Source organism: Balaenoptera borealis (genome assembly GCF_965194805.1).
Source record: "Balaenoptera borealis genome assembly, chromosome: 4".
Taxonomy (NCBI): domain Eukaryota; kingdom Metazoa; phylum Chordata; class Mammalia; order Artiodactyla; family Balaenopteridae; genus Balaenoptera; species Balaenoptera borealis.
This window is the reverse complement of record NC_138861.1, coordinates 64,267,043-64,283,821: the sequence shown is the minus strand read 5'-3', so window position 1 is coordinate 64,283,821 and position 16,779 is coordinate 64,267,043. Positions and strand designations below refer to the sequence as shown.

General features: G+C 35.8%; 1 protein-coding gene across 1 annotated transcript in view; it reads right to left on the bottom strand.

The window, feature by feature from the left end:
- Positions 1 to 499: 499 nt before the first annotated feature.
- TMPRSS11D (transmembrane serine protease 11D) overlaps positions 500 to 16,779 on the bottom strand; it is a 256,137-nt gene continuing 239,857 nt past the window's right edge. Inside the window, exons 9-11 of the mRNA XM_082390259.1 lie at positions 15,171 to 15,430; positions 13,912 to 14,054; positions 500 to 10,322 (exon numbers count right to left, since the gene is read on the bottom strand). Of these exons, the coding sequence (XP_082246385.1) occupies positions 10,161 to 10,322; positions 13,912 to 14,054; positions 15,171 to 15,430 (565 nt within the window). The 3' untranslated portion in view covers positions 500 to 10,160. The remainder of the gene's footprint in view (positions 10,323 to 13,911; positions 14,055 to 15,170; positions 15,431 to 16,779) is intronic.

The following is a 16,779-nucleotide window of genomic DNA, read 5'->3' as shown; positions in this document are numbered from 1 at the left end:
ATAAAAGTGCTAACAAAAGATCAAGATGAAAAAAAAAAATTAATTACATGGGACTGAGTGAACTGATGAGGATGAGTATAATTTTTGTGACTTTCTGTCTGAATTAAAAAAAAAAAAAAAAAATTCCACAAGGACTCAGAGGCAAAGAATATACAAATCAATTTTCACTGCAAAGTAAAGGAGCTGTTACAGTGGAGGATTACTGGACTGAATGTCAATACTATGACATAGTATGAGTGTGTTTCATGTTTGGTAATTGCAATCACTGTTGCTTTTGTTGTGGTCATCCATGTACAATGCTTGGTGTCAGTCGATTTATCTCTTGTAAAAATAAAATACAGTGTGTGTGTGTGAAGAAAAAAAAAAAAATAAATAAATAAATAAATAAATTAGGGAAAAAAACCTAAGTACAATATAAGAAAAAGTATACTGGAAGTATGTTTCAAAGAAAACAATAAAGTAATCTTGTTTTTAAAAAAAAAAAAAAAAAAAAAGAAACCTGTGACATAAACTGGTCATAAGGTTAATTGCTATATATTTTTGTTTCCTCAGTCCCAATGATTATATCATTCACTATTATTGAGTTCCATAAGAAACCTAACCTGTAAATATATGTACACACATCTTGCTTTCTTAAATGTTAAAAACTTACTTGAACAATTAAAATCCAATATGTCAAAATGTAGGATCCTATTAAACTTTTCCATATGTATGTAAGTAATTTGAAATATATACTCACATATTAGTAAATATTTTCTTTTAAGTGTTGGATATCAAGTCTGCTTGAGGCAAATATTATCCTGGAGAATATTCTCATAGACTATAGGTCCTCTAGTTCTTATTCCTCCTTTTTCTTTGTCTCATTTATGAGCCTGTTTATTTGGTCCAATTTTAAATTATTATTTAGAAATTTTCAATTTTAGTTTTAAAATCTAAGAACGTATTTTAGAGGAGTATAATAAAAAAAAATCTTATTTTTGAGTCAGGGTAGAAGAATCCCTCTAATTAGAGGGGTCCTTCTCTGAAAGAGTTATTCTAACTTTCTTAATGTTTGCCTTGAGTTGAGTCCTACAATTATATCTCTAAGCTGGCATTTATCTAACAGATTACGTGAATCTACAGAGAAATGAAAGTCACACTTACATCTGGGTATCTAGAAAGGAAGTCTTCATTTCAATCTCATGCCATTGCTACCGACCCTTTGGAGTCAGGCCCCAACAAGGGTCCTCCTGACCGATGTCTTACTCACCAATATAATGAGACCGAGTTTGGTTCAGAAGCAAAGGAAAGCGTTATTCTAAGATCCAAGAACGGAGAGTTTCGAGCTCCAGCTCTAGAGTATACCACTCTCCCTGACAGGCCGGCATCAGGGCTGCTTTATAGGATTCTCACAGGCCGGCAGAGTTCTCTCAGGTGGGCGCAGTTCTCGCGAGGTGGGCGCAGCTGTGCTGCTCACGCCCAGATCACAGTGCCGGGCGGGCGCAGCCTCTCTGCACACGGACCTCCGCCGCCATCTTGGATTGGGGTGTCGTGTGCCGTGCTTCTGCGTAGAGCCGCCAAAGTGTCCGGCACAGCGTTTTTATGCTGGGAGTGCTAAGCCAGCGTGTTAGGTGCAAGACTTCTGCACGCAGCTTCTATAGACAAGTGAAACTAGACTAAGCGCAAAAGAAGGTAGACCTTATCACCTAGGTTCCATCGAATTTTTCTCAGGGACCCCAGTGGGCTTTGCCGGCAACACCATGGGTAAGTGTTGCCCTAAAGTTAAGGGCATTTCATTTTGCAATTGATGTTTCCTGAGCCAGGTTTGGAAAAATAATGACGTTACAGTAGATTTATATAAGACATGCTTGACAAGTCTTCTATAGAGAAAAATTTTAGAGAAGGGATTGTAAAAATCTTCAGAGTTTTAGAAGAAAAAAGTTTTCTTGTTCTGATAAGTGCTACAAACCAAATGGAGATTTCTTTTTTTTTAACCAGAATAATATAATTATATAGACCTTAACATCTGTAGGATGATTTTAAAGTTTGTTTTTTTTTTAATTCGTACAAGTATGTGGTATAAACATCTTTGGAGCTAGTGTTGATGAGTTCTTTATAATCCTGTTTTTATTGCGTATGATTTTGACAGTTCATTCAAATTTATGTCTTTCTCATAAAATTACTCTGTCAAAAGTAGAGAGAAGGTGATATATTTAAGGTTGAAAAGAAACAAGGTTGCATCCTAAGCCTGTTCAGGACGACAAAATGTCAGTGAAATTACCCTGTGAGGATGCATAAAATCATCACAAAAGGAGCAAAAGGCAGGGTTTTTTTTCAAGTGGCCCATACGAGTATGAGAGGTATTGAGTTAGGACAGCATTAGAACTAGAAAGGAAGTTTAAAAATTCAGAAAAAGCTACAGTAGTTTAAAAACTGTAACAGAACACTACTTCTAGCTGACTCACTTGAAACCCAGAAGATTTTACCAATACCTGTTGTACCTTCCCTCTCATCATCTGCTTTCATTGCATTGATATGTATGGAAGCTTTAGTTTTCTTTCCTTCCATCAAGGGAGTTTTATTGGAGGCAGTGGCTAGGGGGAGTTCAGAGGATGTATCAAGTCCCTGGGGTTGTCCACTCTTATAAGAGTTAAGGCCCAAAACGGAAGAACAATTTTATTATAATAAGGAGTTCAGTGAGATTTTAAGGAAGGGGTGTATTAGTACAAGCTGAATGAAATGTTCAAGAAATCTTCTGTTTACAAACAAGCAAAACACACAACCTTTTACTAAACCATTTTTATTATTTCAAGTACAATTATTTAATCTGAATCATTTAACATGAATAATTTAACTCTGAATCATTTGATCTGGCCTCTTGTTACAAAATGGGATTTTATGTATCTTTTTATTTTACCCTCAAAAACTTATAGTTTAGGAAAATTAACTAATTGTGGAAGAAATAAAATCAGATATTTGAATAGTACCATGCACATTAGAAATGTTTAAGTATAGTAACAACGTTAACACTAATAGGCGATCCTGCTAGATGTTTAAAATTCAAATAAAAACAAGTTTTAAAAGATTAGTGTGGATCATGAACAGAAAGAAAATGCTTTTTTTCTGCTGTCTATCATGATATATACCTTAAAAAAAGAGTTTCATATATTTCCTTCAAAGATTCTTTCCTGAATGACCTGAGAATTATAGATTGCTTCCCCTCACCATGTTTGGAATGCCCACAGATGTTCTGCATCAGAGATGTGAGAAACAATACACATTTAGGAAAGCATGTAAAACATAAACGTACAACTTAATGGCTTGCTATAAATCATATATCCATTGAAGTTTGCTAAGAAACCAGCCTTTCCCTTCGTGATTACAATTCTACCCTGCTCCTCTAAAGGTAAATATAGCCTTGTATTTTTTGGTAATAAATTACTTGCTTTTTTAAAAAAAATAGCTTTTAATGAGTAAGAATGAATTCCTAAACAATGTAGACCTTTAAACAAATAGTATAGTATGCATTCTTTAGTGACTGGCTTCTTTTGTTTGACTTTGTGTTTTTTTAAAGTTCGGCCTTGTTGTTAGGTGTGACTCTAGTCCATTCATTTTTGTTGCTGTATTGTATTCCATTGTATGAATATAACAAGATTTATTTATCCATTTTAGTGTTGATGGACATTTGGTTGTTCCACTGTTTGGCTATGAAGAATAATGCTGCTTTGAATATTCCTGCACATGTGCACCCATTTCTAGAGTATTCACTTCGGAGTAGACTTGCTAGATCATAGGATATGCATATGATATCCTTTATTTGATAATGCCAATTTTTTTTCCAAGTTAAAGCAATTTACACTCCTCCATCCTTACCAGTGCTTGATATCCTCAGACTTTCCATTTTTATCCATTGGTAAGTGTGTAGTTGTGATACATTACAGTGGCTTTATTTTACATTTCCTTATTTCTAATAAGCTTGAGCCCCTTGTCTTACATTTATTGGCCATTTAAATTTCCCTTTTGTTCTGATATGCCTGTTCCAATCATTTGTCCATTTTTCTATTGAGTTATCTTTTTCCTTTTGCTCTGTAGTCATTCCCTACACATTCTAGATACAAGGTATTTGTTATGTGTATTGCAAATATCTTCTCACTCTGTCATTTTACCTTTTTATTCCTTAATAGTGTCTTTTGAATAGAAAGTTCTTAATTTTAATAAAATCAAATTTAACTTGCCTTTAAATCCCTTTTTGTTCTGATACTAAAATCACTCTTTCATCTTCTTTAGATATCAAAATATTTCTTGATCATTAAGATATTTCCTTATATTTTCTAAAAGCTACATTTCCCACTCCCTCTTCTAGTCATCCAATATGGCTTTTGTCTCCTACTTCCCTGAAATTGTAAATGCCATCAGATAGATATTTCAGGTTTCAATCCCTCCCCTGAGCTACAGATGTGTGTTTATAGTTGTTTACCTCACCTTATTGCTTGCAAATTTCAAACGTAACAGATTCAGAAAGAAACTGTTATAGTTTCTCCACACCCCAAACTTGCTCCTCCCAAATTTCCTATCTCAGTGGTTCAGGCCCAAAATTTGAGTCAACCTAGATCTCTTCCTTTCCCTCAGTCCCTAAATCTAGTCTATTAGAAATTCCTATTGTTTCTCCCTACAAATATTTTCTGAATTCCACTGTTTGTCACCATCTTCACTGTTAGCTCCTTAATCCAAGTCAGTCCCATTTTTCCCTGGATTACTGCATTAGTCTTCTGACTCATCTCCCTTCTTTTGTCCTCTTGTAGCTCTTTCTCTTTAGGGTAGCCAGTGTTACCAAACCAAGTTCATTTGCCTGATGCACAGCAAGTCAAATGTCGAGGTTGCAGAGGGTTGCAGCAGAGAAAGGGTGTATTTGTTGTTGAACTCAAGTTTGTGTGCCTGATGCACAGTGAGACCAAACAAGCTGACACATTGGAATTTGAGGCAGAGAACGGTTTATTGCAAGGGCCAAGCAAGGAGTATGGGAGGCTCATGCTCAAAACACCCAAATTCCCCAATAGTCTTCTGGGAAGAATTTTTAAAGACAAATTCAGGGGGAGGGCTGCAGGATGCATGATTGGTTGGTGGTGAGGTAACAGGGTGGTGGTCCAGGAATCTCAGTCATCAGCCTTCTGGTTCTAACTGGTCTGGGGTCAATGTGCTTATGCTCAGCCTGAAGTTACCACCCTCCACCTGGGTGAGGGCTTTAGTTCCTGTCAAAGAACTCAAAGAAAAGTATCAGATTGTTGTGTATATACTTTGAGGAGGAACTAGTATTCTGCTTTATCACTGCACAGTTTACTCTTCACTGCTTTTCCTTTGTTTCTGTATTCCCTCACCTCCTAATTAGTAACTGTTTGAATCTGCTCTTTGGAAATCAGGGAAGGCCTGTGAGCAAGAAACAGAGGGGACATGGTAAGACTTTTGTGCCTAGGAGGACCCCATAGGGTCCTTCTCAGTGTCAATCCCCCATTTTCTTTGATACTTCTCAATCTTGAGGGGGAATAGGTATGGGGCAAAAAAGGGAACAAGTTTTGGATAGAGAGGTTAATCATAAACTCAGCAGAGGAACCCAGCTTTAGGGGGACTGTTTCATATTCATGAGACAGCCAAGTGAGGAGATGGGAGAACAAAATCTCAAATCGGCCTCCCCAAAGGAAGGAGGGAGAGGCTTGGGATATTTATGGGACAAAGAAGCAGGGTGGTCTGAGGTGTGGGGAGCATGGGGAAAGATGATTGGAAATAAGAAAAAGGTGAGGTAATCGTGGTGCTGCACAAGTGTGACTAAGCTACAGGCTTCTTCACAGAACTCATGGTCAGACAATGGTGGTGTTGGCATGTTCTGAGGGTGCCAGAACACCTAGCCCTCTGACGTTAAAAGGTCACCAAGTGGTCATTCAGGCATGCGCAGTTGGAGGGTCAGTGGTCCCAACCAGTCTTAATTGGCTGGAGCTTGAACTGGACACAACTTGGGCAAACATCTTATTGTTTAGGTTACATGACACTTGGAGGGCATGCACGTTTTTGTAGTAACAATTAAAGGGAGCTTGATTAGTGAAGGCAGGTTACAGGTTTAATGGATCTAACTGATGATTAACCTTGGTTTCACCAGTTTTATCTTTAGAAAATAGAAAATTGATCATATAATTTCCCTTCAGAATTTTGCCTTCACATTTAGAATAAAATCAAAACTTCTTTAGATGGCCCCCACGCTTACTTCTTCAACCTCTTCTAACACTAGTCTCTCTTTTATTAGTTTTGCTCTAGCCACATTGACTTCTTACTGTTCCTCAAACCCACAAACTTGTAGTCACCTCAGGACTTTTACACTTGCTTCTTCCTCTGCCTTTCTTGTTCTTTCCTTGAAGTTGACTTGGCTAGCCTACAGTAGTGCCTGGCAAATTGTCAGTGCTCAAAAGCTATTGATAAACAAGTGAATGGGTAAAAAAATGAATGGTTAGATGGATGAATTTTGCAGGGAAAAACCCTTTATTAATACTATATCAACAGATTTTTATTGCATAAGTAATTTCAGTCTAAGTTGTATGATTGGAGGTAGGAAAATGCCTGAGCTCTGTCTGCTTTTTGAATTAATTTCTCATTTCATTCAGTTCTCTTTTTCTCCAGAATGGTTTTCTACTTAATTTGAATTCTGATCAGTTTGATTTCTTTGCTCTGGATGATTTGTGTCATGGTTGTGCACCAGATTAAACAAACAGATATCCTAATATGCTGAAATTCTTCTTTTTCTCAGATGTTATGCTCCCTCAAAACTATTTGCTTATCATGGGTAGAATCTTAGTCTGGAAATCACCATGGAAATAATCTGCTTTTAAGCCTGACCCATTGCAGAAACCTTCTAAAACATTTCTTCAGGTTATTATCCAGCTTCTGCTTAAATATCTCTCATGATAAGAAAACTGTTCCTTCAAAAGACAGCTGATTCTTACAGAAATGAATCACTAGAAATGTAGGGGAGTGGGGATGATCTGTTTTCCCCAAAGGAGATTAATTAAACTGATTAGAAGCAGAATGGACTGGATTTTGAGATTTGGATTATGTGGACATAAAAAATATAAAAAATTGTATTTTGGATCTGTTTGAAGATTAATGTTTGGCAAATAGGAAAATAGGAATTGAATTGTATAAATTAGAGCTTGTGACATATTTAAATAAATAACCTGAGGAGTTCTTAGCTCCCGTCTCTCTAACCACACAGTAATTAGTATCGTTCATGGCAAATGGATGGTCTGGAAGACTCACTTTTGATATTATTATAAGATATTTTCCCTGAGTCTTCTAGAACTACCCCCTTTTTTTTGTTATCCTATAATAAATATCCTACTCTTTATCATTGCCTCCATTATATTATATGTCTGTTTGTCATACAATATATTGAGTGTCTTAAACACAGGGACTATGTCTTGTTTATCTTAGTTTCATTAGTGTATAGTAGAGAGTAGTATAGTAGAGAGCCTGAAATATATAGGGCTCAATAAATTTGCCAAATGAATGATCTACACTCTTTAATTAAGACTTCCCAGGAGTGAAATAGTCAGTTGCTTGCTGTAAACTTTCTTGAATAATTCTTTTATTAGTTCTGTTGACTATTTTAAACTCAGGAGTATTCAGTTTGAACATCAAATATTCACTTTGTTTGCCATTTTAAAAAAATTGGTTCATCTGTGTGTTTTCTCTATGATGAAAAGGATTCTCCCTGGTATTAATAACTCTTCCTGGCGCTGAATTAAGGTTCTAGAATGTTTCTTCCAGAGTTTCCAGAATGATTTTTTAAGAACTGAAAAGATTTATGAATCACCACCCCTTCCATAAATATTCAAAATTGCTTTCATGGAGTTACTTAGCTATCAAGAAGATAGATCTCATCAGAACATTAAAAAAATCTCTTAAAATAGGTGTTCTTCTGGTGTTCAAATATCTTTTCATAAAACTATGAATATTTACTATTTTATTTTCAATAAATAATTGAATTTGCTCTATTTTCTGCTAAATAAGTACTTTCCTTTATATAGCTTTCAATGTGTAGAAATAAACTAGTATGTTTATGATTATGTGAAGGCACATGCACACACATACAAACACACCAACACACTGATGCACAAACACACTCCCCTGAGGCTTACTCTAAATGGCCAGTTTAATATTGTCCTCACAGGGCGCAGCCAGGGAGTTTCAAGCTGGACGCTTGCCTTAGTTACAGAGCTTGATTATAAGGCAGCAGAAAGTGCCAAGCCTTCAGAATCTAGTTGGCCATTCTTTTGTTTGAGAACCAGTTAAATAAATTGTTTTGGATTTTCCTTCAAAAGTCATAACTTCCATAAATACTTAGAGAAATGATTTTAAAATAGTTTATTTGAGGTATTAGTTATTTGAAGGTATACCAATGATTTATTTGTACATTTCACAGAGTTGGTTAAATTTTCAACTTCTGTGAAGTAAGTGACTTCAGTGTAGGTCTCTTCACAGTTTTACATGAGGAAATACAAGACGTTTTCATCACAATGCATGTAGTTGTTCTGATACCCAGGTGTCATAAGTTAGCTTTTAGAATGAGGAAACTCTGACACATAGATGATCATGCATAAGCAAACTTTAGCTCTGCTAGAGTCCCGTAAAAATTCAGTAACAATCATAATTCAGACTGTATAAATTGCTGTGCCATTAAATGTTAATAAATTTTATTTGTGTTCTTTTGGTGTGTGTGTGCATGTGTGTGTGTGTGTGTTTAAGGGAGGGAGGGCAGGAGAGAGAGAGAGAGAGAAAGAGAAAGAAAGAGAAAAGTTTCTTCATTAAGATAATTTTATTGAAATTAAGCTATTTAACTTTTTGCTTTTGTTTTTGCAAACCAACTCTTCCCATTCCCCCTGCCCCACCCCCCCATGGAGGTGATAAATTCTCTCATTCACATAGATAAAGAATATTTTAAATAAAAGTTATCATGAAAATTATAATTCTTTGGGTCTCTGGTGAGGAGTGAATATTCTAGCTTTGATCGTAAATGCCTGAAATTCATTGGTTAGTTCCTATGAGAGCATGTTCTTACAGGGTAATTAAGATTGCTGTAGGACTGTACAGTGACTTCGTACTTGTACTTTTAGGATGTAACGCCTCCTATAAAATATTAAGTAACCAGAAATTTAAAAAAATAGTATTTTTCATTTCTTTTTTTTTTTACATCTTTATTGGAGTATAATTGCTTTTTACATTGTTGTGTTAGTTGCTGCTGTATAACAAAGTGAATCAGCTATATGTATACATATATCCCCATATCCCTTCCCTCTTGAGTCTCCCTCCCACCCTCTCTCTCCCACCCTTCTAGGTAGACACAAGGTAACGAGCTGATCTCCCTGTGCTTTGCGGCTGCTTCCCACTAGCTATCTATTTTACATTTGGTAGTGCATATATGTCCATGCCACTCTCTCACTTCGTCCCAGCCTACCCTTCACCCTCCCCGTGTCCTCAAGTCCATTCTCTACGTCTGCATCTTTATTCCTGTCCTGCCCCTAGGTTCTTCAGAACCATTTTTTTTTTTAGATTCCGTATATATATGTTAGCATACGGCATTTGTTTTTCTCTTTCTGACTTACTTCACTCTGTATGACAGACTCTAGATCCATTCACCTCACTACAAATAACTCAATTTCGTTTCTCAAAATATAGTATTTTTCTTGCCTCATACTGTTCTGTCTTAAATGTTATCTACAACTTCTTCCTTTGCAAGTTTGTATACTTTGCTCATTTATCAGCTTTGATGAGACTTCCACAGAGGAAACTCCTCTGACCTTGCAGACTTGTGCAGTTTCCTTTAGTTTCCACTCTCAGGGTATCTGTTTCTCTCACTACTAGCATTTATGTTATCACAAGTATAGTATAATTGTTACCTCTGTAACTAGTTTATTACAGTGTTTCCCCTGGCACAGTACTATGCAACATTCATATAATTTTCTTGAGAAAATATAAAACCCATAGTAACAGCTAAAAGTTAAATAGTATTTAATCTTTAGTATTTATGTAACAGAATGTTAAAATAGGACACTTTGTTTCTTTTTGCAGCTGAAAAGTTTTAGAATTTTAGACAGGCATATCTGCATTCAGACTCTGCAACAGAGATGTTATTTATTGCACTAGATCTCAGTGTGTTGTTTTATCCAGTCATGGTAGGCTGTCACTAGAGTATACACTCCTGGCTTATCTGGCAGACCACACTGATACCCCCAGCTTACTATCCCCACGAGGAACCAGAGCTGCCGTTCGTCTTCTTGTACTAGTGGGCCACCAGAGTCCCCCTGAAAGAAACAGAGTGATTGATTATTTAAGTGTGAAAACAATGCAAAAGTATTGAGTTTACTTCTATGGCAGTAGAAGTCACATCCAGTATGACAATAAAGTTAGTCTGACATTTCCTGTTGAAATACTAAATACCAAGTCATGCGAAAATTAACAAAATCTTCCAAGTACACGTGTTGTTCCTTCAGCAACTGTGAGAAGATGAGAAGCATATTTTCCAGACTCCACCAGTCTGCTACCCATCCCAGGCTCACCTCCTTCAGGGGGCCATCCCTCACCTGCACCTTTCCTCCCCACTGTCACCACTTCCAGCTTTGGGCTAGATTAGTTTTTCATTGCCTGCATTCTTACATCCTGTGGGTACTTTCACAATAATGCTGCTTCATTATTTTGTACATGCACATTTGTGTGCCTGTTTGAACTTACTCCCACTGGATCAGCTCCCCTCGTTGTAGCAGCTGCACATCTCTGCAACTCTCATTGCATTTATGATACTTGTTCAGTGTCTGTTTTTCAGGCTCTACTGTAAGGTCCATAAGGGAAGGGGGGGGGCATACATATTCTGGACACTGCTATATGCTAAGCTTCTAGACCAAAGGAAATGCTAAGAAAATGTCTGTTGAATGAATAAGTTTTTAGAAATCTCACTTATCTTCCTATTCATAGCACAATGCATGGTGTTTGATACACAGTGTATCAAAAAGTATTCTTTTGGTGAATAATAGAAATTTATATGGCAATGAGTAAAACACTCCTTATGAAATATTTACCAGCAAATTATAATAGTAAGCCAACCAACTAAATATTTGTGCATGTAATAATCTATTTGGGGAGAAAAATTAGGATATCTTACATGCTGTATAATGGGGTAAGTCTGTGGGTTCTGGAGTTAGCCTAGGTTTGAATCCTCTACTTACTAGCTATATGATTTTCAGTAAGCTACTTAATAGCCCTTTGTACCTCAGCTTCCTCATCTGTAAGTAATATTTTTATGTGTTTAAATGAGTTTAACATGCGTAGCAATCTGAGTATAGCCTGGTAAATAGTACTAATAAAACTCAGCTGTTATTACCAAGTGTGCTTCTAGAATAGTTTGCTATTCATTTGACTGCTCTTAATAGTAGGTAGTTCTTCCATGCCTACTTAATTACTGGTTTAGATGGGGAGAAGGGTTAGTGTCTGAATTACCAGCTTGATGGCAAGCACTGCATGGAAGTGATTGGCATCTGCCTCCTTTAGATCTTGCACATGTGCTCCAGTTTACCAGTTCTCAGCACTCTCCCATCATTGTGTTTTTCTTCTACTTCTTCTATAGTAAGAGATTTCTTTGCATAATGTCTTACCAAGAGTGGGCAAGCAAATATTAAACTAAGTGGGACATGTAATTTTTCCTGTATCTGGGCAGCTTCACTGCCTGATTGGGCAGATATCTGAGCCTGTGGTCTCTCTTCTAGACCATAGACTTGCTGAGTTCAGGTGATACTGTGTAAGCACAGAGTCTGGCACATAAAAAGTAAATAATGCAATTAAAAAAATGAATAAACAAAAACAAATAGGATCTCATAAGCTCTTATGTAAAGTGCTATTTTTTTGAGGCATAAACTCTATGCATTATATATAGTATTTCAGCTGAAAATCAGTGAGGCCCAGAGTGGAACACACAGGAAAGTTTCATGGTGAGTTATGGCCTGAACTGAGCTTGGAGGAAGAGCAGAATCTGTATATGCAGAAGGTAAAGTGTATCATGCGTAAAGCATGAATAAACACCCTTTTATATCTCATGTATATCCTTAAGTCAGTTCTAATTAATGCTCTTAGTAGATCTGAAATTATCGTGTAGAGGTTTGTTGCTTATTTGATTGGTGAATTCTTTGTAAAACTACTATGAAAGTTGAGAATTTGTTGTTACAGGGCTAACAATAGAAAAGAAGAAAATGGGAAGGGGAACAAGAAGCATTCCCTACCATCAAGACATCTCCACTTAAAGTGAATAAAAACCAGTGGGTAATTAACAGTGTCTTGAAAATTGATAAATAATTCCCCTCCACCCCCACACAGCTTGTAGTTAAGAAAAATGTTTCATTTTGGGGAAAGTGCTCATGGATTGGGGTCTTTGCCAAAACTATGTAAGAACTACTACTTATCCTCTTTTTCAAGAATGTAAGCACTAAATATAAAAGTCAGCAATGTTTGAGGAAAGAATAGACCTCATTTTTCTGCTTATGATTCAGTCAGGAAAGCAGTAGCAGATTCATCAAGAAAACAGATTGATTTTTCTTAATTCCAAAAATGTAATTTTGGACACTAAGTAGTTGTTGCTTTTACTATATGGGGTTGGGTTTCAGACATAGGAATAAAATCTATTAAAAAATATAACCACATCAGTTGTTTAGATAGTTTAATTACAAATTTAGTATTAAAATCTTATTCTAAGAGAAAAACAAATACTGTATGCTAACGCATATATATGGAATCTAAAAAAAAAAAAAAAAAAAGGTACCGGTGAACCTAGTTGCAGGGCAGGAATAAAGAGGTAGGCATAGACAATGGACTTGATGACATGGGGTGGGAGGGCGAAGCTGGGCCGAAGTGAGAGTAGCATCGACATATGTATACTACCAGATGTAAAATAGTTGGCTGGTGGGAAGCAGCAGCATAGCACAGGGAGATTGGCTCGGTGCTTTGTGATGACCTAGAAGGGTGGAATAGGGAAGATGGGAGGGAGGCTCAAGAGGGAAGGGATATGGGGACACGTGTGTGCATATGGCTGATTTGCTTTGTTGTGCAACAGAAACTAACACGGTATTGTGAAGCAATTATACTACGGTAAAGATCTATGAAAAATAAATAGCAACATACCTTCCAAAAAAAAATCTTATTCTAATTACATTAGAGTAAGAATTCATATTTATTGTTAGTGTTTTTATATTTGGTTGAAAATTACAAAGTAGATCTAAATAGTTTTTTTTTTTCCTTCATTAGTGCTGTTTTACAATTGTGGGAGCTATGGTGACTCAAGTAACTAAGATCTTTGTATAAATTTTTTATCTTCAAGGTGCTGATATTCAGGTGTTATTTATATTTTTAAAATCAATTATCTACAACTCTTAGATGAGTGATTTAAGTCTTCATAGTAGAAGGTTGAGATGAAAGTTATTGATGTCAGTGATCATGGTCTAGGTTGACAACAACAGTAGAAATAGCTGAGATAGCTGAGATTTCTTTCTTGCTTAGTGCGCGCCTGACATATTTAATCTCCATCTAATCTTTAGTGGCACCTAAAAAGTTAGATACTATTCTTATCCCGATTTTATAGATAAAAGCATTGGTAATACAGGTTAAGGAATTTAAACCCGGGTCTGTCTGGTTCTTGAGCTTGATAGTTAACCACTTTGCAACTTGGCTTCTCAGAATCAGTGTTTCATGATAGATCAACTTCATATAAGAATCTGTAAAATCTAGACAATACATTTTTAGAGGATCAGGGCTGTATATTATAATGATACCTCTATGTCTATCACAATATGACATGCTAGTAAGTGCTTATAAACTTGGCTGATAACGTGAATAACATTGTCTTGAACTTACCTGGCATGCATCCGCTCCACCTTGAGATAGTCCAGCACATAGCATTCCAGGCAAGATGGCTCCATTATAACTAGATGGTGCATTACATACATTATTACTTATTATATTGACCCGTGCTTGTTGTAGATCTGAAACTGTGCTGCCTGTTAAGTATAAAAGCAGAATGAAAATGGGCTTCAGGGTAGATAAATTAATGATTCTATGGTGAATATAGGAAGGAATAATTGTACTCCAAACATTATCTCTTATTCAGCAAAGAAGGCTATTGAAAATGTACTAGTAGCTTTTTCTCAGCAAAGATTTCCATAGTAGAGATGGATTACCCCTTTACATAGATCTGTGTTTTTCTTTTTTTGCTTTAGGTTTGTGATACAGTGCCCCTTAGACCTTAAGAGGGGGAAAAAATCTGCTTACTTAAAATTGACTAGTAGATTTTGAAATATCCACTGATTAACTTTGAATTAGAAAATTACATATTGATTAACCTTTAATATAGTAACAAAAGAGAAACAAATCTTGTTTCATGGCTAAAGAATGAATTTATTTTATATTGATATTCCTTCAATATGGCACTGCCGTTTTTGTGATTGGCACAAATTTTATTTACTACATCAGATTACTTTGGGCCATGAAAACACAATGAAATATTTTCTAGGACAATTCAGCCTTTGTTTTGTTTCTTGGAGACATGATCTACAACATAGTTAGAAACCCATGGATATTGTTAATGCTATCCTTCCACTCTCTAGCTGATACTCATTTTCCCCTTGGCTATATTTGCTCTTTCATGTCACCCTTATTTCTTTTTCTCATTTTATTTGCTTCATAAATAAGTGTGAACAATACTTATGTACACACAGAGTTTCTTGGTCTGAAGGCAGGATTTCTTTCAGTTCAGAATACCTTAAAACCGTTAGAGAATACCTATCTAAATCCTCTTATAAATTTTTAAAATTTTCTTTATAGGGGAGCCATTCAAGTCTGTAGAGTCTCTGGATCATGGAAGAACTCATGTTTCTGTATCACTTGCTTTTACATTTTCCTACTACTGTGTGTGAGAATTCTGTATAGTTTCTAGGGACATTGCTTTGATTTGCTGAAGGAACTCTAGTTAGATCTTAGGATGACCAGACTGTAGGATGGTTCTGTCCATAGAACCTACCCTTCAGGTGTTCCTTAATGAAAAAAAAAAAAAGCGTACTAGCAAGTACCAGGAGATATTGCTGCTGTTTTTGTTTTATTTTTCCTGAGATACTCACCGGTGTATTTTTGAGATCCCCATCCTGTTACATAAGCAGTGGAACCAGGTGGAATATTCTGGCTAGCCTCTGGGAGGCACACCGTATGGATATTTCTGGTAAAGGTGACTTCTTTATCAAGTAGTAAAAGTGCAATATCATTTTCATGAGTTTCAGGTCTATAATTGTTATGGATTAAAATAGTCGTTACTCCTCTTCTATCTTTAGGAAATGTTGTGGAGATACCAAAAGTGACAGTCCATTGACGAGTATCAGAGTGGCTAAAAATATGAAAACATGTTATTTGAATAGAGAACTTATGAGAATTTCAAATATTTGGTTTTTGTGTTTGTCCCCTCCACCCCCAATCTAGGAAGTATTTGACTAACATTTCTTTGTGATCTATTTCTGTAATTCTTTACTGGCACAATGAGTGATCATTTGTCTAAAGAACATAGAAATATTTCAGAAAACATATCTTGGGGTGATGAACGTCCTGGTGTTCCGTTATTCCAATAAGGATATACTGATACTTTGATGAACACTAGTATAACACAAAACTTTTCTTTGATTTCTCCCTTTTCTACATCCTTCCATTCAAGCAACTAAGGAGTCTGAAATAATGTTCACTTTAGTTTTAACTCTTTCCTTCCAACTGTTATTTTTTTCCTTTCCTTTAGCCAGAAGTTCCATTTAAATAGTAGTGATGGTAAGGGGCTCCTTGTCTTATTAATTGATGAATGATTTTTCTGTACTAAGTGTGATGCTTCTTGAAGATTTTGGGGTGTGTGTGTGTGTGTGTATGTATTCATACACACACACAGAGAGAGAGAGAGAGAGAGAGAGAGAGCACGCATGAGAGGGGGAGAGAGAGAGAGAAAGAGAGTGCACTAATATAAAAAAAATAAGGCATTATCTTGCTGACCTAGGAATAGGGACTTTTTAGCCAAACTCCCAAAATACAAACCATACAGTTAAGAATGGATGAATTTCATGAGATCAAAATTAAGTGTATCATATATAGAGAACAAACTAATGGTTACTAGGGGGAGAGAAAGGGAGTAAGGGCAAGATAGGTATAGGGGATTAAGAGGTACAAACTATTATATATAAAATAAATAAGCTACAAGGATATGGTACAATGCAGGGAATATAGCCAACATTTTATAATAAATGCAGTATAACCTTTAAAAATTGTGAATTACTATACTGTACACCTATAATATATAATATTGTGTATCAACTATACTTCAATAAAAAGTATGTAGCATAAAAGAGAAAATTAAAAGACATAAAAATCTGAAAACAAAATTAACTGTACCATAGACATATTTATCAGATGAATGAGAAAAGACTTGCAATGTTTAATATCTAAAATTTTTGTAGAATATACAGAAGTCTGTAAACCAGCAATAAATGGAGGGAAAAACCATTATACAATGAGCAAAAAATATTAATAGGCATTTCATGGGAGAAGCCCAAACAGCCAGTAGACATATGAAAAGATACTGAAACTCACTAATAAGCAGAGAAATGGAAATTATAACAATAATGAGCATCTAATGTATATTCATAAGAATGACAAAAAATTGAAAAAGAATAGTATTGTGTTGGTGAGAAAGAAGTTCGA